The sequence below is a fragment of the Sebastes umbrosus genome, chromosome 3 (assembly GCF_015220745.1).
Source record: "Sebastes umbrosus isolate fSebUmb1 chromosome 3, fSebUmb1.pri, whole genome shotgun sequence".
NCBI classification, from domain to species: domain Eukaryota; kingdom Metazoa; phylum Chordata; class Actinopteri; order Perciformes; family Sebastidae; genus Sebastes; species Sebastes umbrosus.
In genome coordinates, this window is record NC_051271.1 from 22,802,087 (window position 1) to 22,827,182 (window position 25,096).

The 25,096-nt window shown below is 42.9% G+C and overlaps 1 protein-coding gene across 5 annotated transcripts in view; it reads left to right on the forward strand.

Moving 5' to 3' along the window:
* The window catches only part of znf827 (zinc finger protein 827), a 93,534-nt gene that overhangs the window by 7,065 nt on the left and 61,373 nt on the right, over window positions 1–25,096 (forward strand). For 4 of the 5 annotated variants that reach the window (XM_037763381.1, XM_037763383.1, XM_037763384.1 and 1 more), the window contains exons 2-4: window positions 19,519–20,790; window positions 23,056–23,228; window positions 23,520–24,009. In XM_037763381.1, the coding sequence (XP_037619309.1) occupies window positions 19,519–20,790; window positions 23,056–23,228; window positions 23,520–24,009 (1,935 nt within the window). The remainder of the gene's footprint in view (window positions 1–19,518; window positions 20,791–23,055; window positions 23,229–23,519; window positions 24,010–25,096) is intronic. The other variant, XM_037763382.1, reaches the window with a different exon arrangement.

Consider the following 25,096-nt stretch of genomic DNA (forward strand, 5'->3'; position numbering starts at 1 on the left):
ACAGGCTTTAACTTAGAAATGAATTAAAGGGCAGGGGAAAGGTGGTGGATGCCTCGCTCCCCATACACTGTCGCAGGGAGCAAAGAAACCTGCTTTCAGTGGCCAAACTGGACTGAATGGTCGGATGTGAATAAACAGGTAGTTGGTTAAGGTTTAATGGGCCTGGCTAGGCCTCAGGGTGTGGACCAAACGTTAACCTTATTTGCTACTTTAGGCACATAAGCAACAGGGTGGTTTATCATCATGTCAGTGATATAATTCAGGGTTAATACAACTTAAAAATAAATGTTTCTAAAGAATCAAAGCTCTCTGTGGGTCTGTATATTACCCAAGAATAACACATGAAATAGGAATTTCTTTCACATTGCCGTTGAATAATTCATTTGAATTTGAGTGCCCATTTATTTCACATAGCACCTTGTAGTGTCACTATAGAACTAGGCTAATGCCTGAAATTGAATATCGGTGGAGATCCTTGTATGATGGTGTCATATTGTGGTATCATTTGGGACCTCCTGAGTACAGCTGTACTAATAGAGAAGTATAATGTATAACTGGATGTCTGGTACTTTGTTCATCATCACATTAATCATAGTTGTAGCGACTACTATGAATCAAAAAGCTGCTAAGTAGGCTCTTTACTGTGTGACTCGTTCCAAAGAAATCCATACTTCAATTCAGATGCGTTTGACTGTTTATTATTTGAAAAGAATTACAAACAATAACTGTACTGAAATAACTAAAGCAGATGAAGTGACGTCACGTGACGGTCAACAGAAAATGTCGGAGCCTAACACACCCTCTTTGTGTAAATCTCGCTGTCCAAGTGTGCAGGTAAATAAAGTGAAAATCACACCCCCTGTGCCCATAACCGGAAATTATACTAACCAAAAGAACGTGTGCAGCCTAAACAAAGACTAACAAATGATACAGGCTAAATGCACACTTTGGCTCTTAGTTGTTGGAGTCTCTACCTGTTTTTTTTTTCACTATATCCAGATTTTCACCGCTCATCCAGGAAGTCAAATCTGAGACCTTGTAGTCTCAAGGCCACTTCACTAGTCCTTAAACTAGTACAGGGAATATAGCGTTGTCGTCATACAAACTTTGTGTCTCATGATTGTCATTTATCCACTTTGTATTTAAAGCCCCCCTCTAGAGATGTCATAGTCGGGCTGCAACTAACAATTATTTTCATTTTCAATTTAATCTGTTGATTAGTTTCTCAATTTCTCTATTAGTGTTTGTTCTATAAAATGTCAGAAAATTGTGAAAAATGTCTATCAGTGTTTCCCAAAGCCCAAGATGACACCCTCAAATGTCTTGTTTTGTCCACAACTCAAAAGATATTCAGTTTATACTGTCATAGAGGAGTAAACAAACCAGAAAATATTCACATTTAAGAAGCTGGAATCAGGGAATTTAAATGCCTAAACTGATTAATGGATTGTTAAATTAGTTGCTGATTACTGATTAACTAGTCGATTAATCGATTAGTCATCGCAGCTCTATGTCATAGCGCCATACAACTTTCTAGCCTCTAATAACTCTTAGCTCACAAATATTAGCTGATTATTTCCACAAGTCAGTAAAATTATATTATTAAATATGTCAGGACTAGAAGTTGAAGTTTCGCAACTATGTTGTTTCAGGGTGTAGTTTTTGTAGGGGTGGTAACAGTATGTACAGGACTTTAGCTTCAGTACGGCCTGTGAACATAATAAGTGCAGTGTGTCTCGTCAGAAAAGCTTTGATGGTGTGCTAGTTGTTGGCTGTTATGCAAACTAAGTTATGCATGTCAAGGAAGCCCAGCTCATCTATCTAATATTTGCCCATATTGTTATTTGGCAAAAGGAAATAAGAAGCCACAGTGCGAAGACCCTCCCATTTTATTTAGACCTCCTGTTTAGGAGCATTGTGGATTCCCCAGGCAACAAGTAGTGGATCAGATTCAAACAAAACCTGTGTGTCTACGTTGTTCAACACAAGTTTTCTTAATTTATTTGTGATATTGGGCTTTATAAATAAAATGGACATGACTTACACTGCTAAATTGTTGCTCTTGTTTTGTCTCATCATAAACCACACATTTTCTTGATAAGAGAATGTTTTAGGTCACTGCAAGGAAACCTGAGTGTTTAATAATTTAGCAACATCAATGTGTTTTCAGCAGAAGAGCTGGTAAAGCGTTTATATGTGCATGTAAGAGGCTAGTTGTGTCCCAAAAGTCTTAAGTAGCTCACTCAGAGAGGTCACGTTGCTCACATATTTAACGGCAAAGCAACAAAAAAGTGACAAAGAATGTTTATTGAAAGAAAAATAAGCTTTACCATTTTCAATATATGTGCCATAATAATGTATATATGTGTACAGCGGGAGTTTGATGGACAGGTTCCATTTACCAGGGCTTTTTTAGGGCTGGATATTCAATCTGAATACTTTTTTAAATACCATCTGAAATGGGTTCCTAGCACCAGTTATCAAAAACTTTCAAAACAAAAGTTGCTAATGAACATTCTGTCAGATTATTAGTGTAGTTTACTTGTTATTTTTTCAACTTCTGCCCAATTTATAACTTTATTTTGTTAATTCTGTGCTGTTTTTTGTGTAGGCATACAGCTGTAAATACTAAACAGTGATGCAGTTATCTTAATGAATAATGTATTTACGTATACTCTGGTATTCTCAGTGCAAATACCAACACTTTCACACAGTCCTGCATTCACCAGTGTTAGTAGAAGAACATTAGAATACTTGCTCTTTCCAATTTGTGATTTATTAGTTGTCTGCTTTAAATAATAAGTTCTGGTACTCTACACTATGGCTGCAACTAACAATTATTTTCACTGTTGATTAATCTGTTGATCATTTACTCAATTAATCGATTAGTTGTAAAATGTCAGAAAATGGTGAAAAATGTCAATCAGTGTTTCCCAAAGCCCAAGATGACGTCCTCAAATGTCTCGTTTTGTCCATAACTCAAATATATTTAGTTTACGGTCATAGAGGAGTAAACAAACCAGAAAATATTAATATTAAAGAAGCTGGAATCAGAGAATTTTGACTTATTTTTTCTTTAAAAAATTATTCAAACTGATTAATTGATTATCAAAATAGTTGGCGATAAATGATAACTAATTGATTAATCGTTGCAGCTGTACTCTACGCAACAGTTTAGTTCAAATCGTCACCTAAAAACTTAAACTGAAATGGTCAACTTTTAAAAATCTAAGATGAAAATAGTTGTTTCATCTTGTTCAGCATCTAGTTACAAGCTACTTACTTTAATATCAATAACTTCAGTTGAAATTCACTGTGGAAATTTTACTTCAGATGTTTGTTATCCAATAATTTCAAAGTGTCTTCTCCAAGCAGAAAATCCTCTGCAGCACAAAGTCAGGTAACAGTCTTCGTCCTAATACCTCCAGTACAGTACCTGCCTGTCTGCCTGGTCTCAATCAGAACCCCCTCTGTGTGGAATGGAAGTGCCTCAGCCTTGGTAACGATTTTTCCCGTGTTGACAAGTCACAACATGGAGATCTACAGCTCGGAGAGCAGCCCTTTGGCTACGCAGAGCCCTGCTTGCACTGAGTAATAGCAATCTCACAGGAGTAGCAGGCTTTCAGCTGGCAGCAGTTCATACGGAACAGCTCGCCGGTGCAGCTGGGAAAGACAGAGCAGAGTGGAGAGGGAGAGAGGAGCTGGTGGTGGTAGCAGTGGAGATGGAGGGAGGGAGGAAGTGGAGAGGAAGAGCTGTTAAGAGCTTTGGGCGGTTTCTCTGTTGTTGTACCACACAAGTGCATCCAGGCCCTGCAGGACAAGCCTTTAACAGGCATGAGGGATGGAGAGCATGAGAGGAGAGGAGGAGGAGGAGGAGGCGGCGGCGGTGGAGGAGGAGGAGGAGGAGGAGGAGAAGGTGGTGGTGGTGGTCTGGGGAGCTGAAGCCGGCCAGTCGTGCCAGACGCCCGCTCTAAACAGGGATGTGATTTATTGTTGGACTCTGTCTCACGTTTCACTCCTAGAAAGACACTAAAATTACATTGTGCAGAGATAAAGAACTTCCTCAATTGTCTTAGAAGAAAGAGCATCGCCTGTGGGCTGCGAAGAATTTGTTGGAGCATGTGGTACATCTTTAACTAGTGCGTGAAATTGAAAGTTTTTGGCATACCGTGGCATAAGTTTGGGGCTTTTTTGGTTATGCTTTTTGACTGTCACTGCTATAGTGTATTATTATTAACTGTCCATAAAGCTGCTTTTTGAAACGTATAATCCAGTGTAAGTCGTCAGAGTATGTATATTTCGCCAGGGGGCCAAATTAAAATGGCTTTTGGCCAACGCGTTGATCTTTGTCGCCCTCGCTGAATGCACTCTGCACAGCACAGTGCTATGAGATGACCTCACTTCCTGTGTGGGTAGAGTAGGGCAGGAGGCCTCTCACACACATGCACACAGACTCTCTCTCTCTCAAGCACAGTCTGGCTCCAGTTAGCCTTTAGTGCACTAGCCAGGCTAACCCCTCTCTCCTCTTGGTGTGGAAGAGTTTCCACACTGCACATTTAAGCAGTCAAGAGCAAGGCACAGGCTAATGTCTTTGACTAGCCGGGCTAACAGCTGTGTGTCTGCAGCTTTTTGGGAAGTAGGATCAGTTTTATAGGGAGATTAAAAGTACAGAGAGGGAGGGGGGGGGGTGGCTGTTACAGACACAGGATAGTAGGACCATAAGGCAGTGACAGCTCTCTAGGGAAACAATATATCACCTCTAAAAGGAGAGTGGAAGCGTTTGGCTCCGGGACAAAAATCCTGAGAAGTTAAAATCATTGATGTGATGTCATCTCGGGAGAAAGCCATTGTCAGTGCTGTGCGAGGTTATTTATGATGCTGGAAACGCAGGTGAGCGTCTTGACTAATTCAGTATTGTAGAGGAGGCTTCCCCATTTGCACAACGTGGTCGTAGCATCTCCTAGTGCATTAAACGAACGACATGACTCAGGTCTCATCCTTTCATTGTTTACCAAGGGCATTTGGTCACTTGATTTTGTCCTTGTGATGCTAATGAGATTAGCTAATCACTAGATATTTCATTCTGAGTGAGGAGCCCTGTAGCTTATGGTACCTGTAAGAACCATAACCATACGTAGAAACAAATGAAGCTGGACAAATTAGCAGACGAAGATAATGAATGAATGGTTGCAAACTACTGTAAAATGAACTGAATCTGATGGCTCGGCTCATGATTGCCCGTATGTTCCCACTCCCCATGAGTGTTTTGAATGGGGGCCATGTTGGTTCAGATTGCCATGTCATTAATCCCTCGTACTCTACGGGGGAGTGGTCAGCGGCAGATGTATTTGCACTTCCTCCAGAAGGTTTTCTAGATTAGCACAAATCCTCCCAGAAAAACCGTTTAAAAACCTCATTTGGCACGCACAGCCAGACTTTGTGATCATAGCTGGCCAAAGACAGCCATCCCTCCCCTCTACATCTCATTCTGACTCCCCTGATTTTTTTTTTTTATCCCCCCACCTTGTGGACCTCAGAGCTTAGCCCCATGTCGATTTGGACAGGCCAGTGTAATTGTTTGGAAACTTGGTTCTGTCATTTGCATGCAGCAAGCAGCCACTTTTCCAGTTTCAGTGGTTTGACCTTGTTGTACCTGCCAGCCAGAAATGAGATCATCAGAAGAGTAGACGAGAAGCTGACATCTCTCCTCCACCTACCCATGGCTTTAAGTGATGGTTGTCATAGCAATCATTATGCCACAGAACAGACTCAGTGGGTGAAGGATGGCTTTGAATGCGGCAGCCTCAGGTCACAACCTGGTTATGACAGAGCAGATAGACCTATGAGGGTTGGTTGCAGCAGTCTGAACAAAGTAAACAGCCGCATACATCGCATGTCAAGTTTATATAGATTTCAGATAGGGGTTAAAATTACTGAGTCTTTTTATACCTTGAAGAAAGCGAGGCAGGTATTGGTGTAACGGAGAGGGGAAGAGCAGCATGGGGCGAACAATGCCTCTCATTCCCATCAGCTGCCCTGGCCAGCATTTAACATGGAGATTGGAAACGGAATAAGCTCTCCCCCCCATTCTCCCTGGACCTGCATGTAAATGAGGTTAGCGGTTAGCATTTCCTGCTGTGCCACAGCAATTCTTCTCCCTCTCTTGCTCCCTCTTTTCCCTTTTTTTAAAATAATGGCCTGAAAGTGCTCCCCCCTTTCCCGGGGTAGGGAGCGGGACCAATCCTGATTAGTGTCCCTGTCCTAAGTGACAGGCTAAAATCCAAGCAGGCACTGCCTTGGGCGCCTCTGCCAAGCAGCCGTCAAAGCAATACCACCATAAAAAAGGCATCTTTTCCCCCCTCCCCCTCAATTCTCAAGATTCCCTCCCTCTTTCGCCTTCCTCGCTCCTCTGCTCATTTTCCCCCGCCGTCCATTCTGAGTGTCTCTAATAGACACTGCCTCCATCGCTCTAACACACTGTCCCCTTACATACATGCATGCACATCTAGAATTACCTCTCACTCTACCCCCACCTCCCACCGGACCTCGCTTTGTATCCCTGGGTGGACTGGCTGCTATAGAGCCGAGTGTCCCTTTTGCCAGTAGGGTGATTTACAAACAATACATGGACGCTGTACACACTCCCACCTTCCACCCTCCCACTCTCTCTCACTTCTCTTCCACAGACACACAATCACCTCTGTGAGGAGCTTCAGTATGCCAGAAAACTACGCAGCAGGGTGATGGCCTGTTCTTTTTCGCACTTGTTCCAAAGAATGTAGCCTGTCTACTTGAGAATGCTAGCGCGACATCCACGTCTTGGTTGAATGAGGTTACTTTGTCAACCGGAAGACAAATTGATGGGATCTGACTAGTATGTCAAGTGGCTTATAATTAGTAGTTTTCATGAAATGTTAATCTGAGCTGTGTTCAAGACAATTTTGCTTGATAGAAAGCAAATACGCGAGGGAATTATATTAGTTGAACGGTTGCAGGCATATGCTAATTACTCAGTGTTTGAGAAGAGGAAATTGTGAAAAAATATTGCTGTTATGTCTCCATAGTAGCTGTAATAAAGTGGTTATCATCACGCTGTCTTCTGGATTGTTACTATGCCAGTCTGTAGGAAACACTGTGTACACCCTGTAAAACAACCACTGCAGCACAGCAAATTGATCTGGTTATGTCGATCAAAATGTAATGCTACCAAGTACATTTTAAGCTGTCCAGCAATGGGCATTTATAGAAAAAGAACCTGCGTTTTTATTAGCACTTATGGGTCAGAGGCACAATTTCTTGCATTTTTCATTCATGTGCAAGTAGAAACACTTCCGTTTTTTTGTCTATGATATGCAGTGTTTTAAAGTGTGCTGCATGTCTTTGCCTGTATTCAGTTTCACAAAGAAGGATGCCACCCACATATGCCTATTCCTATGAGAGGGAACGGCTTGAGTCTTGATGAATATGAACAGCTCTTTCTCACAGAATCAAGAGATTGGTTTGCGTTGTCAAGTGTTTAGACACTATACTGGCAATGAGCCCCATTTATTAAGCAACCTATGAATGATTTTATGTTTTAAAAACGTCACAGTTCTTCTATATAGGAGAACTTTTTCTCTTTTTAAGAAAATATTACAGTTATTCTCATAAATATGCCATCTCAACAGCATCCTTCTGAACAGCCTACTACTTTTAAAAAAATGAAAGGACTGTGTTTTGGCTGGTTATAGACAGATTTGGCATCTGGCTTTTATCCACAATAAATGTGTTACATTGTGATTCATGATATAAAATTTTGGATACACTACATTTGTACTATATTGAAATTAAAGGAACATATTGTCAAGTCAATTTTATTTGTATGACCCAATGTCACAAATCACAAATTTGCTTCAGGGGGCTTTACAATCTGTACAGGATATGACACCCTCTGTCCTTTTATTATGTCCTTTATTCTATTGTGTCTTTAGTCTACAAGCAATAGAGCAATGGAGCAATTAAAAACCATAAAGGCCTAAAAACACTTCACTAAAAGAAGTTTTTTTTTTTTTAAAGATGAATAGAAAAAATTCTCTGATCGCAGCTTTTAATGTGAATATCTTTTGTTTTCTTTACTTCTCTATGACAGTAAATTGAATATCTTTGATTTGTGGACAAAACAAGACATTTGAGGACGTCATCTTGGGCTTTCGGAAACACTGATAGTCATTTTTCGCCATTTTATTGACCAAACAATTAAATGATTAATCAAGAAAATAATCAACAACTAAAATAATCGTTAATTGCAGCCCTAAAAGTAATTAAATAGACAAAATGGTCAAATTAAAAATTGGCATGTTGCAAGAAATGTGGCACTTTTCAAACCCATATGACCAAATTACTGTTTTGAGCAGAATTGCTGGTCAGCAGTTTTAAATGCTAGGATTAGATTTATGCTGCTGAGTAATACCCCTCAATGACCATGCTGTTAAAGACCCCAACTCTCTCATCTGTTTTGGTCCTTGGATGGAAACCTTTTGCTGCCAAACATTTTATAAATACACCGGTAGTTGTTATTTTGTAAAATCATACCAGGAAATGTTCACTCACTTGGTATCAAACCAATAAATGATATCCAATGAGTGGGAGACTAACCATGTGGCATGCACTACATACAACACAGTCCCACGGCAGTTTGTGAAATAGTCACAAAATGTATTATATTTGATTCGTGTTCATATACACAAATTTCCCAGTTGTTTTTTTTGTGACACCCAGTTTTTTCAAAATAAAACTACTCAGTTAGATCGACTTGGTTAGGTTTAGGTAACAAAACTACTTAGTTAGGCTCAGGAAAAGATTGCGGTTTGAGTTTAGATAACACTGGAAGTGGTGTTACTCAAGTATGGTAGTTATGTGACTAATAAATCAACTCTGACTTTTGGGTTCACACAGGACACGAACACCGGTCTCCTGGGCGAAAGTGCTGTGTTTGTTGACCCACGTGACCCATCCACCCTGACCTCCTCCCTACACAGCATTCACAGCTCAATAAACTGTACTTCCTGGTTCACAATTACGTGGATTACATACAAATTGATTTTGTGCTGACCATCACGAAAAATAAAGTGAAATTCATGTCCATGCAGACAAATCAGTTCATTCAGTTTCGTGACTATTTCACGAACTGCTGTGCGACTGGGCTGCTACATATTACATTTGATCTCTGACATTTAATACTTTTAAAATTATTATTTTTTCTGATTTCTAAAATGGTAGTCAGAGTTGTAGTTTAGAGTATAGTTATCCACAGATGGTCCTTGTCAGTCAAATTATCTTTTTCTCAATCATTCAATAGAGAACTGTGCATAGGATTGCTTTCAAAGACGAGAGGACAACCTTGTCGGACATAAGATCTTCTTTTCTAATGGCTGCTTGTAAAGCAGATTCAATAAAAAAAAAACATGACTCATCATTACCAAAAAACACTGCAAGCAATGAATAAGTCATTCATAATAAAACAAAAAACCTTTGGCAGAGCGTTTGACAGTAAAACCATCCAGTAAGATGCTGACCCAGGGTCAGTTGATTGTCCAAACCAGTGCCTTGGGAATATCAGTATGCTGGTTATTTTTCTCACCTTGTAATTAGCCAGTTAATCCTTGCCTCTCTGCTGTGGCACAGGCCCACTCTCCTTTATGTTGTTTTATGCAGCCGGTCACAATCGATGCCACCTCACAGTTAGTCAGGGATCCAGTAGCGCTGAGACTATTAGAGTGACTCATGCCATGAACACATCAATGTGTTTGGGATATTTATCACACATATCATACGTTTGTCAGTGATATTAGTGGTTTTAAACTGGCAGATTTTAAACAGAGCCTTCACTTACCACAAACGTGCACAATATATACGACCGGCACTAGCGCAACATACTGTACACACTGTATATGTTTTGGCCGCTGTTGTAAACCAATGAGTAGGACTGTTGGTAATACTGACTTTGTGGCCATATTGAATTGATTTTATTTTGCATCTATGCAATTAATTACTTTGATATGTCAGGTATTTAATTAACCAAAAACTGACATTCCGGTCTGCTTATTTTATGCATAAATAATTGACTGATAACTGACAGTCTTGATAACAGTTGGCTATGTTGGATGCCAATGGCTTGTTGTCATTATGAAGGGGATGTCCTTGATGTCACCATACACAGAAGTTGCGGCAGTAACCCCTCCGTGAATGTCAGTAAGTGTTTGCATCTTACATTCACAACTGAAACAGCACAATTGCCTTAAAGAATTCAGGCACGTTACTACAGACTACCGAGGGCGAAATAGAAGAAACGCAAAGTGAAGTGATACCTTCTGTATCACTTTATACAGAAGTGATTCTTCTCCTTCTGTATAACATTAATTAACTAGGCACACAGTTTTCTGATAAAATCAAAATGTATTTTTACAAATCTGTCAGACAACCAGAATATATCTGTTGAAGTTGTTTTGGTTTTGGCCCGGGTGACAAATCCAGCTAGGTTTCTATATGCCCTGAGGCCTTTTTGGCCAACATTTACGCACCATTGACTGTCCAAGCATCGGACAGTTCATTGTTGATTCCTATGGCCTTAAGGTTTTTCAAGCTATTTATTTGTTTTCCTTGGGTATCTCAGTTCTCCCAATTCATAGAAGCTATAGTGTGTTTGCTTTTTCCACTTGGGTAGCACGAGAAAAAGCAATGTTAAAACATCATCTACAGGTTGTTTGAGAGAACACAATGATGTCAGTGTTTTTCTACAGGTTTAGATATAAAGGACCAATATGTAACATTTAGGGGATCTATTGGCAGAAATAGAATATAATATTAATACGTTTGTTTTCTTTAGTGTATAATCCCCTGAAAATAAGAGTTGTGTTTTCGTTCCCTTAGAATGAGACGTTTATATCTACATAGGGAGCAGGTCCTCTCTTCCCGGAGCCGGCCTCAATGTTTCTACAGTAGCCCAAAACGGAGAAACCACTGTGTGAACTTTTCCTGCGTGAGCCGGAGTCGATAACGTTACTCGCTCCGGAGTTAACACCTGTCACTCCACTCAGCCGCCGGTAAACAAGACGCAGGAAACCTCTGTTGGTCTTGAGGAGCTGCAGCATTTATTTCTGCACAAACTACAACTTCCAATGTACATTCACTTGATATTCTCCAAGCTAAACTAACTCTTGTCTTCTGCTCCACTAGCTCACTTGATCACTCACACACATTCGCCGCCGCCGGTCTCTCTCTTGCTTCACCACTCACTTCCCATGAACACGCACACTCTACGTACTGACTCTGACCTACGTTACTCTTACAGTAACTGTCTCTAGATCGGGTCATTCGCGTTTTCACGTCTGCCACCATAGTTCTTCTACACGTTTGGCACACGGTAGAGGTTGCAATCTGCAACCTCACCGTTAGATGCCAGCAGATGTAACCCACTATACCTTTAATGGAAGTGTATCTCTAACATCCAATACTTGCCTTAAAACAGACTGATTTAAGACTTGGGATGTCCTTTTACCTAGTCTGTATGGTGGCACATGAATGTACCATTCTGGCAGATTTTTCATCATTCTGCCTTTTCAGTTGCATTTCATTGTAAACATTTACAACAATACACAAACTTTGAAAGTCTTTGATAGTTTGGAGCAGTGATTAGAACGTGACTGCCCTTTGTGCCCTCAGTTGAAATGGGGATTGATAGAGGAAGATGGAATTTGACAGTCTCATGTGTAATAGGTGTTTGGGACTTTAACAGTGAACACTGGCCCGTTTTCACTCACCAATTAGTGTCATTAGCTGGATACTGAAGTTTGCCTCAAGTCTGGGCTCTAGATTATTGCTAGAATGATAATCCTGTTCATTTAGTGAGATACTCTCTGTGTTCAACTATAGAGGGTGCTTTGAAGTATATGAGAGAGAGATGTGAGATAAAAAAGCGAAAGAATTGCAATATACAGTATGTCTATTTCTGGTCTATTAGTTACTCATACAGGCCTTGATGTAATGGCCTCACACCATATTCACACATTTGCATTAGGATGTTGTTGCATGTGAAATGGAAATGGACTCTCTCTATTCAGGAATGTGAGAAAAATTTTAACTGCAGGAGCCACATTTACTGCACAGCTCATTGCAATTGAACCAAATTCATATACTGTGATACGTGGCAGCAAATAAATCTGAATTTTGAGTTTTAGAAAACAGGTTTGTTAATCCCAACTTTTATACTCTTATTTTTTTTTAAATGCAGTAATAGAGTGGTGCAGGAATGAGTCCTACAAGCCGGAAATGACTTAGCACTTAAGCACTTGCGGTTCCCTCGTTTGGAAGTCAATGTTTTTTTTGTTTTTTGAATGGGTTTTTAGTTAGATGGCTGAAATAAAGTCTGTGGTTAACACAAGCTTAAGAGATTTTAATGTTTTGTTCTACGACATAAAATAAGTCAGTAAACATCCCACTCGGGAATTTTTAAGCTTTTACGTGTCTTAAAAAAGACGGTTGCTAACAAGTGGCTAAATGAGACTACTAAACGTCATCAGGCCTTTAGCTTAGTGGTGATGACGTGAAGTCATGCAAGCGTGTTGTTGTTTGTTTAAAGCTTTTAGCTTAGCTTTTTACTTCTGACGATTGCATTTATGCTTCAAAAATCTTAAAAGTGCTGATCATTTGTGAAGGTTATCTTTCTGAACAAAACTTGTAAGTATCATAAACATTTATTTGCCACAGAGCTTTATTTTATGCAATAATCCAAAACCCAATGGAATAATCCCATTTTTGTCAAGGGAATGCTAAATTACGGGATGGCCTACAAAAATACATCATCCCTGCAGTACTCTATATACATAACACATTAGAGACACAGTAAATAATATTTTAGTAACACTACCTTAATGTAACACAACATAGTCTGTCCAAAGCATAGAAACATGAGTTGCACAATGCACACTTACTTCCAGTCCAGGTTGAATGATTTCAGGGCAGGACAATAAAGTCACTAATCCGATTCAGTTGTTATCTCCTCTGATCACAATCTTTGCAATATGTCAGTTTATGCTGCAAAGATGCAATATATACCACTTCTCTCCCTGCAGCAGTTTAGGTCCATAGCTTTGATGACACATCTGAGCTTATGAGCAAGTTTTTTTTTTTAACATGAGATGCTAAAAATGGAAGGGAAAAATAAACCAGGGGGTAAAGTGCACTTCATCTGCAATGAGGAATTTCAGAGGTCTGGGGCTCTCAGTCGTCTCATTCTCTTCCAAGAACACTTCTCCTTCCTGTTTCACCTCTGGCATGCCGCCCAAAGTATCCACAAACCACGGAGGCCAAGGCCAAAAATACACAGATGGTAATTTGCACTACATTTCAATACGACTCAACCGCCATTATATATAGCCCTGCTGCCTGAACCCTGATCCTCGCTGAGAGTATCACCTCACCTCAGATTCCAACTAAAAGATGAGCTCTTCATGTCTTTGTCACAGAATACCAGACAGTTGTACGGGATGGCGGAGATAGTTGGCATTGAAATTAAGGAGTTGATTCTGAGTTTTCGTAATGTTTTAAAGTCTAACATGAACCTCGATCAATACACAGGAGGATTGTTTCCCCTGGATCAAGGCATCATGTCGACATAATTAATTGCTAGAAAGATGTTAAATGATTTAGCTTACTCTTGCATGGAAGAAAAATTGGTGCCAGTTTTTCAAGTCACTGAAAGTAAAAGGCCCTGACAACTACTCTATAATTGACTACGTGTATAGTGTATGCATGTATATGAACATGCTGCTTTTGGTATGGTTTGTCTAACGGGCACTTAATTTAAATAGGTTAATGTAAAGGAGTGCTGTTACTTCCCAATACAAGGCAAATGCTATCACACCATCACTTGGGGTGGTGGAAAAAATCGATACAGCATACTATTGCTATATTTTGCGTGGCAATATTGTATCAATAAACGGACGTCAAATATCAGTCTTGTTTTATTATGAAAAATATTGACATCTGAACAATCTCCGGCAGGTTTTCTGTCTTTCAGTTGTAGCGGGCTTTACTGGTATCATATGAAACTAGAAAACTTAAGGAATCGATTGGTACCAACCATGTCATTTTAGCCTGTCGGGAAAAATGCAAAATAACACTCCAAATTTACGCTAAATTTTGGCGAGGAAAAACTGGCATGGTCCCTTGACCTCTGACCTCAAGATATGTGAATGACAACTCTGAGATGAACAGAGTGAAAACGTTATCTTATACATACTACGTAATTTGCAGTTGAAAAAAGGTAATAAATCACAATATAGCTTATCGCAATACTCAGCATATCCAGGGTTTCCGCCAGAAAAGTTGTTAAGCACGCCCCCCAAGACTCGGAGAGCAGCTTGTCATAATGACAGTAGCGCTGGTCCACCTTAAAGATCAACCCACCTTAAGTGAGCCTAAGCCAAAGTTGTAGCTAACTTTGGGGCTTACCTCTTCAGTAAACAGACTGTGGCCAGCAAGACGGGAACTTTGGCTTGTGTCTCGAGGAATTGTAGCATTTCTTCACCAAGCCAGCCAACTGCACACACTGTACACACCATCACACACACATGCTCCCTTGCTCTCTCTGTCTCGCTCTATCAACCGCACACCGACACTTAATGGGGTGTCAAAATGTTTAAAATCGTAATCGTATCGTGATAATATCGTATCGTGTATTCTCTGGTGATTCCCACCAAGTTCAAAAGTAAGTTACCTGCTCCACTGTATAACATTTTGCTTTAGCGATCACATGCCCATACCCTTGTTGGTTGTCATGTTTCATCAACTTCCTAATAGAAATAACATGATGGATAAACTTTGGAGCAATTATCATGTTGCTCCTGCAGACGACAGCATTTAACAGATTGATGGCGTATAATTTCATGTGAAGGAGGGGAAATATATGTCTGCTAGCTCCCACACATCCAGCTGGATTTATTTAGAGCATCTGCGCTTTATTTATTTATTTATTTATTTATTTTTAATATTTGTATTCCCGGTTATGGAGACAGGAGAAAGAGGGGAAAAGGGATAAAGGGAGGGATATACAAGAAGGAAAAAAAAAACATGTGGGTGTGAAAGAGATCAAGCAAAGTGAGAGATTATGGAAAAGGGAGGGAAGCGATCCTGATCCAGTGTGTCCCAATTAATGGAATTACCTTCCTCCTCGGGAGGACTGTTAGTCATTTGCAGAGACGGTAGCCCGCCAGTCTCTCCCACCATATTGTCCAGCAGGCGCTAATAAGGCAGCCCTGACCGCCGGGCGTGCTCATTAGCATAGCCCGCGGCCGTGGCAACCCCCGCCAGGGCCCAGCCGGACACTTAATTACCGCCGTTGCTCCTTCCTCGCTACATTCATACTTGCTGCCCTTCTTCCTATGTCCTCACCCCCTGCTCTGCCTCCTTAACCCACCCCCAAAGACACACACATGCACACACCAACATCATCTCTCGCTCCCAGTCGTAGCAGGAAGACTAATCATTTTGCCAATGTAGATGTGATTGCTTTAGTCTTGGTATGTTGTGGCAGTCTTTTATGTTATTTCACTTTTTATGGCTTTGCGGTCAGCAATCTTTGCGTTTTTAGTGATTCCCTGACCTACACTACCTCGCTCCAGCTCGTGCTCCCTCTCTCTTTGCCTCTCTTACTCTCATTGCTATATTAGCTCATGGGCATGACTCTCGTTTTGACATCAGCACAGTATTGATGCACCCCTGTCCAGCCTTAATCGGCTAATGGCCTCCTCTTCTTTCCTGCCCAGCCAAATCAACCCCTCCCTTAACCATCCCTCTATCTGTCCCTTCCTTCCTTCGCCTTCCCGTCTCCTCTCTCCCCCTACCCTGTGCAGGCCTGGGGTCAGTGAGGCCAATTTTCATGCCTGGCTAAGTCACAGAATAGCTTTGTGTGTGTGTGTGTGTATGTGTGTCTGTGAGAGAGAGAGAGGGAATATGTTAGTCAGCAGCCACACACAAGTCATGTGGTGGGTGACCTCCTGACCTACCTTTACTCCAGTCCCTTGCTCTTCTCTCCCTTCTCTAACTCACACTCTTCCCTTTACCAGCGATCATTCTGTTTGACAAGAAAATCTGGCTGGCTCTCCGTACTAAACTCGTATGCATGTGCATGCACACACACACACACACACACACACACACATACATCTCTGACCTAGAAAAGCCACGGCCAAAATAATCCTGCCAAGTTCACAAATGGAGATTGTTGACAGCACTGCGTGGTGAAACAACGAAACAAGCGCACTACCTGTAATGTCCAACTGTTTTTAGCTGTAGTTACAGGCTGTGAGCTCCCTGTCTCTTTTTTTTGTGACAGGTTAACACAACACGCAGGTTTCCAAACACTGTAAGTCACAGAGGTGCTGCATCAAAAATATTTTTAGCTGCTCAGTGTACATCTCTGTTCAAGCTCAAGGCAGTTTATTCTAGCCGGTCCTGAAGCCTCACGGCCTTCTCTTTATGTAGCCTCAGCTTGCACTTTGACTTGTTATGGCTCTCTCTTTGTCTATAATGTGGTGGCGCTATACATCCCTGTGGCCCAGAGAGAAAATCCCCCGCTGCTGCACCACTGAATCACCCGTGTGTGAGTGATAACAGATCCAGACTGCTGAGCACCCCGCAGCTGTTTGTCTCAACATGCAAGTCATCCCCGCCATTACACCGCTAAATGGTTCCCTTTCAGTGGCAGACGCTCGCCGCCTCGGCCCGTATCTCCGTGCTTCTATCACTTGGGGGGCGGTTGCAGTTACTGTCGCAGAGCCAGCCACCGTACTGGAGGCAAAGCAGTTGATGTGTGTCAGAAATGCAGTGTGGGGGGGGAGGACATCAGCATTAAATCACATTCTTGGCTGTGTGTTTGTATTCTAAACATATGTATGCACGTGCATATGTTTGTCCCCATGCTTGTGGTGGGCATACAAGAGCAGTTGTGAGCTCAGACGAAGTCCCCTTAGAGCTTGGGCTGGAGACCATGACCTTGGGAAATGTCATTCCGCCCACGGGGGTGGCTCGCCTGTGACACACAAAGCCATGGTGCTGGAGTGCATCAGTGCACTGTAGCACAAGCCTAGTGGTGTAGTGTTGCGTTCAGCTGTACCTAACCCTGAGGTTTAAGAGTGAACCTAGGAAGCAAGCGAGTTCAGCCTCAAAGCTGAGACCTTGGGTCAGCAATCTAGCGATTTCCCTCTAACCACATTACAGCCATTAGTGGCTCTTGCTGCTTTTCGCATGTAACATAGAAATGGGTCAAGCCCTGCCCTGCATGACTCACTGGCTCTTTCTCCCTCTCTTTCATTCCTGTTAACCCTACTCAGGTGGCAAAATGGCTTCAAGGAGCATGGGAAAATTGGGATCACAATTGGCACATTATGGCGTTTTCATTCACCTTTTAAACAGTCTTAAGAAATGCGAAGGGTCATGCATGCTCATCAGTCTTGCATTGTTTGTGTAGGTGAAACCTATTAAGGCCCAGACACAACCCGACATCAGAAAACTAGTGGCGACGAAGTCCACCAGTTGCGTTGCCTCATATCGCTTTTGTCTTGGCCAAAAGGTTGCACTTGAACACACCACAATGACTACAGCCGAAAGCCAACGACTATGTACGTTCTGCGCCTGCGTGAGAGGAATTAACTCTCCACACCAGCAGGCAGCTGTAGTCTGTATTTGTCATTCAAAAAGGGAAACCAGAAGACCAAGGACTACGGAAATACAAGCCGTTTATATGATACGTACATGAAACAAAGCACTGGCTGAGGACCATTTTCACACCACTCTCACTCACCAGTTAGCTTCATTCCAGATGGCCATGTCGTTGTGAAAATATCTATGTATTGGAGTGATCAGATGAGATGAAGATGAAAAAAGAAGAGCCCTCTGTGTTTTTCCTCTTGACTTCACTCGTTTGCTTGCTTTCCTCACTTCCGTTTCTCTTCTCGTGCACTGATTTGTTTAAACTGAACAGCCAACGAGAGTGATTTCTCTCACAGACGGGCGCCGTCGGCGATTCAACATGCTGAATTGTTCGGAAAAACTCCAACACGGTCAGACTTAGAGACAACCAAAAAAGCTAGTCCGATGGACGCTCACCGACAGCTGACTGTTGGCTTGTAGTGTCAGGGCGTTTAGACATGGGTTCATAGAAGGATTGGAGAGCCCTAAGGCCAATATTATAACATAATCTGTTGCCTTGGCTTTTGGCATCTGACATTTCCTGTCAGCTTTTGGTGATGTGTTACTGAAAAATGTAAGATGTGTGTGTGAGACGGAGCTGGGAAGATGTTTGGAAGTGTGTTTGATATCGGTTGCAGCAGGAGAGTAGCGGTCATAGCGGGTTGTGATTGTGGTCACTTCTGTGGACCATGGCGAGCCACGCTGGCCAGATGTCAGCCAACTCTAATGATCCCAACAGGTCGCTGGGCTGGGTTGCCTGGCAACCGTTTTGCCTTTGCCCGTAAACAGAGAGCAGGCCCACCAGGCCTCTGTCAGGGTTGCGAGGGTGAGGAGAGCTTTGGTGTGTGTGTGTGAATATACAGTATATATGTTGGTGTATGAGACATTTTAAAGCCACATGTTTTTGTATGAGTGCACATAGAAATCTCAGCCAGTTCCTTTTTATCAGATGTTGTGTGAGGTTGTGTATGGCAACCCAAAGAGGAGGGAAAAAAGTCAGTTTTGACATTTTGTTTTGCTCAGACTCTGTGCTTTTGACATATTCTTATGGAGGTTTGTTAATATGTATCAGGAATATTCACTTTTCTTTGTTCGCCCTTGTCTGGCAAGCTGTAATGTTTTGCTTATGAATATTGATACATGAAGTGTATATTAATGACCCTTGGTGACCTTAACCCTATCCTTATTGGCTCCCCGGTGGTATCTGCCGGCTCATGAATATTAATCTAGTTCTGTAACCTCCATTACCCTAATCTTTGCTGTCTAGCCTCCCAGAAGGACCCGTTGTCATGGTAACCCCTTTACTAGACTCTTCCAGACCAAGGGTGGGAAAAATATGGTTAAAAAAGGACAGAAAAATCTAAATTACTCAAACATCTTGGATGTGCTGTGTGGAAAGCTGCCATTGTTTAAGAAAAAGGTTGAATTTGTGTTGCAAGTCATTTTACTGGTCTCTTTGCTGAGCAATGAAATGTATTTTCGGCAGCTTTAAATGTCCTTTTTTACTTGCGTTTGGGCAGGTAATTGTGTTTATGAATGTTCAAAATCATGGTCACAATTGCACATAGTACAGATCCCTAGTCAGACAAGCAAGGATGAAAGTTAATAGTAATTTTTAATGTTGAAAGCTGTCTAGCCAGAGGCTATGACTATGCCCTCTACTTAACTCTAAGTAAGTGTGGGATTTTCACAATTCATACTCAAGTATTAAGCTGAAAGATAATGCCTAGTCTAACTGTTCGCTAGAGCAACATTGTGATATCTGTATGTATGTTCTCTCTCTTCTTCCAGATGCTGACAGCAACGAGGAAGGAGGGCCTGATGATGGTCCTGTGGAGGAGGAAGGCTGGTTTGGGAATGCTTCTGACACACGCTCGGAGTCGTCGTCCTACGGAGACACCCAGGATGAGCTCCTCCTGGCTAGGGGCTCCTCTCCTGACGAACGGCCTGGAGTCAGCACTGGGTCCGCGGACCACGATACCTGTGGTGGTGAGAGCTCATTGGGTTGCCCCACGCCCGTCCATCGTGCCTCTTTGGAACTTCTTGGATTGGATGGAGGTGCATTCTCGGCCCAGGACACGCTCTCTTCTGTGGTATCGTCGCTGTATGGTGAGGCAGCGTCTCGTGCCCTGGGAAAACCCCTCAGCAGCAACCTACGGCGCCTCCTAGAGGCTGGGTCGCTGAAACTTGACACTGGGGAGCTCCTGGGTCGGTCATCCAGGGGAGGCGCTGGGGCGGAGTCTCCTCCAATAGGTCTAGCCCCACCTTTGACGCTCTCCCCGTCTTCCCACCATGCCCAGCAGTTAAGTGCTCTTGCCCGAAAACTAGCCAATACCAACAACAGCGGCTCAGCCTCACCAGCCTCCTTGGCACCCTCAGTCACCAACATTAAGCAAGAGCCCCTTGATCCCTTTAACTCTGTCACCCCTAGCAACGGCAGTGGCTTTGTATGGGCAGGTGTTGCAGACAAGTGGCCACCGGCCAGCTGCTCCACGCCCTGCGGCTCCAGCCTGTCCCCGGACTCTGCAATCCAGAAGTTAAAAGCAGCAGCGAATGCTGTACTTCAAGACAAGAATGCCGTGGCCTCCTCCTCAACGACTTCATCCTCCTCCTCCACCTCTGCCTCGTCTGCGGTGCCCGCCCTCGGAGGGGGTGGTCGAGGAGATGATGTGGTGCGCTTTGATGCCTTCAACTCTCCGTTCAGCCCGCAGTCGGCTAGCTCCACCCTCGCTGCGCTTTCCAAGAAAGTCAGCGAGCGGAGCCAAGCCTCGTCAACGACCAGCGCTGCTACTGACCACCAATCCTCCAACTCCTTTCTCTCGCTTGTGTCAATGACCTCCTCTGCTGCCTTGCTCAAAGAGGTGGCAGCCAGGGCAGCGGGAAACCTGCTGGCAGAGAAGAAAGATGGTTCCTCCTTGGCGACCGCTGGGGTCCTCCAAGAGGATGTGAAGCCCCTGCTGGACAAGAACCAGAAGGCTCCCACGCCCTCTACACCCACCCAGAGCCTAGACCTGCTGTTGCCCTCTACTCCAAAGAGCAGAGGCAAACCCAACAGCCAAGCAGGTAATCTAAAGTAATTATATATGCATAACAATCACTATATGCATTTGAATAGTAATACTACATTATTCAAACTAATGGTTGCAGCAATACAGATAGTAAGAGCAGAGCTTAGATACATTTTAAGATATTTTTCCAGTGAAAAGATTTTTTTTTCTTTAGTGACACACAGTTACAAAACACTGAAACACACTCAATTGTTGCCTTGTGTTAAATACAGAATCCGGCTTCTTAAGCTCAAACAAGGTTGCCACAATGAAATAAAAATGACCTTGTGTCTGTATAGAAGAGAGACTAAGAAGGTTCAAGATCATTTCAGCTGCACTTCATTTATGAAAAGTTTTCATCTTCCTTCACCATACCGTTTTCTTTTGAAAAGTAATCATACAGTTTTACCTGAAGTTCAAGAGAACTATCTCCCCTATCATTATACTTCTTCCCATTCAGCATTTACCAAAGAATTAATACCACTTGTGTCATGACGTGCAAATCAAAACTGTTAGTACTGATAAATTAAAACTGATATTGCAAAGGAAGACTCCACAAAGATAAAATCTCTTGGCTCTCGTTGTGTGGGAGAGTAGCAGGTTTACTCGTCACCAAAAAAAGCACAGTTCTGAACTTCCATGAGATGTTTTCTCTAGTTTTATAATGGTTTTCTTCTCACCTCGCTGGCGCTGAAGTAGCGAGTAGTGTAGCCTCAGCTTAACTGTCAGCCGAGCAGAGAGCATAGCCGAGAGAAAACAGCCCTGGCTGGCCTTCTAGTCTGGGAAATGGTCTGTGGGCTCGACGGGGGGTTCCGACTGAGACCTCACTGCCTTCCCAGACCAGCTCGTTTGTGCTCGGATGTGCGTGCTGCCAAAAGGGGGCCGTCAGTGTGTGCTCGGCACAGTGGGGAGCCCTGGAGTCCATATCCATCTCGGCAGCCTCCTCCTGGCTTCAACCCCCACTAGCCAGAGCCCTCTGCACTGATCAGCACAGCAGACTTAAGGCCAAACACATCATACTTTCCACTGACTGGATACAGATGCGTGCACACACACAGACATACACACACACACACACACACACACACACACACACACACACACTCTCTCTCTCCCTCTTATGCTCTCTCTCTGTTACTCACAAATGGCCATGCAGTATATTCTGTAACTCAGATGTCGACATGTAACCAAACAAGGGTGCATGCAAAGATCTCACTCTTGCACAGGGAGAGAGAAAGCTTCAAAGTGCAGACTCTTGCTAAGTAGCCGTTAGGGAGAGCAGAATGTTTTCAGGGAGATGGATGGGCACTTTTGAGGGATTGTGTCGCAACCCCGCCAAATCTAAAATGGCTGGATCAAATTGACTTCAGACAGATGAGGCAGTCGATGTAATATTCTGTGATCTGCATGCTAAAAAGGGGGTCTGCTCTAACCCGCGAGCCGTCAAGGTCGAGCAGCGCTGTAAAAATGCAGGTAGTTGTTTGGTCGCCAGACTGAAAAATGTGACCTTGATTATTGACTGTCATGTCTTGTTTTATTGTCGTCCCTTGCCAGTTCCACTATAAAACTCTGTTGCACGGGCATGTTCTGCACTTTGAATATAGAAGGAAAGCTTTCTCCCTTTTTCTACAACATGGCAGTGATTACATAGGAAACAGACGTGTTAAGTGCTAAGATGAAGGTACTAAACTCACGCACATTTCCCCTCTCCTGTTTTATTTCCGCTTCACTCGGCTCAACTCCGAATAAGCAGAAGTCATTTTTGTATTGTGATCTCTGCTGTGCTTGGAGAGGTTGGGCCGCAGATGGCGGTTTATTGTTGCAAATAGGCAGTCTCGAGGTTTTACACCCCAGGTCAATGAATGGCTGAGCACAGTAATTTCACCAAACACTGATTACCAGATGTTTTTCAAGGAACGGCACTGGAATACTTATGAAGCCATCCTGACAGGCCCTTGTAGAATTTGTAATGCAATCATGCCTCTTTCTAATAAGACCAATTAAACAGTAATGGATGCCGGATATGAAGCCAACAACAATAATCGAGATACTAAAACATGCTTGAGTTTTCACTTCCATTGTTCCATTGCTTCCAGCTGGCATTTCCCTTGATAGTTTTCACCATTAGGTGTGGAGCAGTTGTATCTTCCAGATCCGTGAATACTCTAGTCTGCATTTGGAAAGGGATGTTTTTTATTTCTTTGCAGCAACATAGTACATATCTCTATGCACTAAAACACTAATGACTCTCCTTGTAACAATGTTCTCTGGTGCCCTCAAGGCTCTCCTGAGGATGGTGGCAAACCATTCCAGTGTCCTGTGTGTGGACTGGTCATCAAACGCAAGAGCTACTGGAAGAGACACATGGTCATCCACACAGGCTTGAAAAGCCACCAGTGTCCCTTGTGTCCCTTCCGCTGTGCTCGCAAAGACAATCTCAAGTCCCACATGAAGGTGAGATAATATGGATTTTCTCCATTTTGTGACCTGCACCCCTTGTCACCCCCATCCACATCATCTTTAATTAGCAGCTATTATGGCTCTTGGAATATAATTGTTAACATTAAAGGACAGGCATGCTTTAATAAAACGTGTAATATGTCCTCTGCATGGCATAATTAAACACTACTGCATGTTTGTTGCAGATCAATTTAATTGAAATGAAGCAAAGACTTTCCTCTCGATGTCCTGTAGCGCCAGAGAGGAGCAGAAGTAATTTGACACAAACCTGTCCTCCTTTTCCAGGTACATCAGCACCAGGACCGGGGTGAGACATTTCAATGCGAACTTTGCCCCTTCACCTCCTCCCGTCACTTCAGCCTGAAGCTTCACATGCGCTGCCACCAGCACTTCCCTCGCAACGACGTCAAGGTGAAAGAGGAGCTCACCACCGACACGGAGGGCGAGGGCTCCCTGATGGGTGACAGCAGCTCCACGGACCTGAGAGGGACGGAGGTGTCCCCGCTGCACTCAGACAACCAGCAGCAGACGTCTTCTCCGGTCGAGGCCTCCTCCAATCACGTCTACATCAAGGAAGAGCCGCAGGAGAGGGATCTGTCTGTGCTCTCCCCCTTTAGCATGTGCAGAGACCGTCCCAGCAGCAGCGCCAACTCCCTGGACCTACCTGGAGTTGGGGTAGGAGTCAGATCCAGTCCCAGTGGTCCAACCACAGCCTCCATCTTCAGCCCTGACATCACTACCAAGACGGCCACTGACCTGCTTATGAAGCTTTCAGGTTAGTATTTATATATATATATATATATATATATATATATATATATTTACATAAAATTAAAAATGTAATTCACTCTAGAGCTGCAACTCTTGAAACGCTTATTTTCATTATCGATTAATCTACAATAATGTCAGCAAACAGAGAAAGAAATGCCCATCACAAGTTCAAAGAGCCCCTGATGGCATCTGAAAATGTCTCGTTTTGTTTGACCAACAGTCGAAAAATCAAAGATATTCAGTTTGGTGTCATAGAAAACCAGAATATATTCACTTTTGGAGCCAGTTCATTTTTGCTGTTTTTTCTTAAAGGGTGGGTCCATCTGCGTTCTGTTTCTTTTTTTTTTTAAATGGAAACGCCCACTCAGCCATTGCAAAAGGCAGTGACGTAGGTTACCAAAGTAAGCTAATCGAAGCTAATCAATAAGGTTGTGACTAATGTGAACGTTACCATTAGCTGAGTCAAAGTTAGCTGTGCTGAGTTTGGAAATAACTGAAAAGGTTAGTTCAGATTTTTTGAAGTGGGGTTGTATGTATTTTCCCGCATTCTGCAAGTTAAATTTACTGCTTTTGTGAATGTAGTCTGGTGGCTTTGAGGAGAGCGATATAACGGCTGCAGTTCCTCGCCATCAGACAGCCCTTTCCGACGGGGGAACTGAAGCTGTTATACTGTCTTAAAAGTCTTAAAAGCTACAGACCAGACTCCATTCACAAAAACAGTAATTTGACCTCGCAGAACACAGGATTTCCTGGTCTATCGCTGCATCGAACGGTTAGTTTGTTTGTGTTATTGTGTGACTTTCGGATCTGAACTAACGTGGCGTCCACAGCAGTACATTGCTGCCTGAGTACTTTTACTCCCGTCTGCTTCTTCAAACTGGGAGCATGCCAACCGCCATGTAAGTTACTGTATGAAACGTTGCAGTGATACACTGACTATAAGGATTTATATACAGTATGCTGTACATGTAGCAGCGTCATCATACAGAAACCTACGTCAGGTCACATGGAAAAAAGGTTTTAGAAGAGCTTGGGAAAATAATATTTTGACGCTAAAACATACATACTTTGACCAAAACCACTGTGACGCT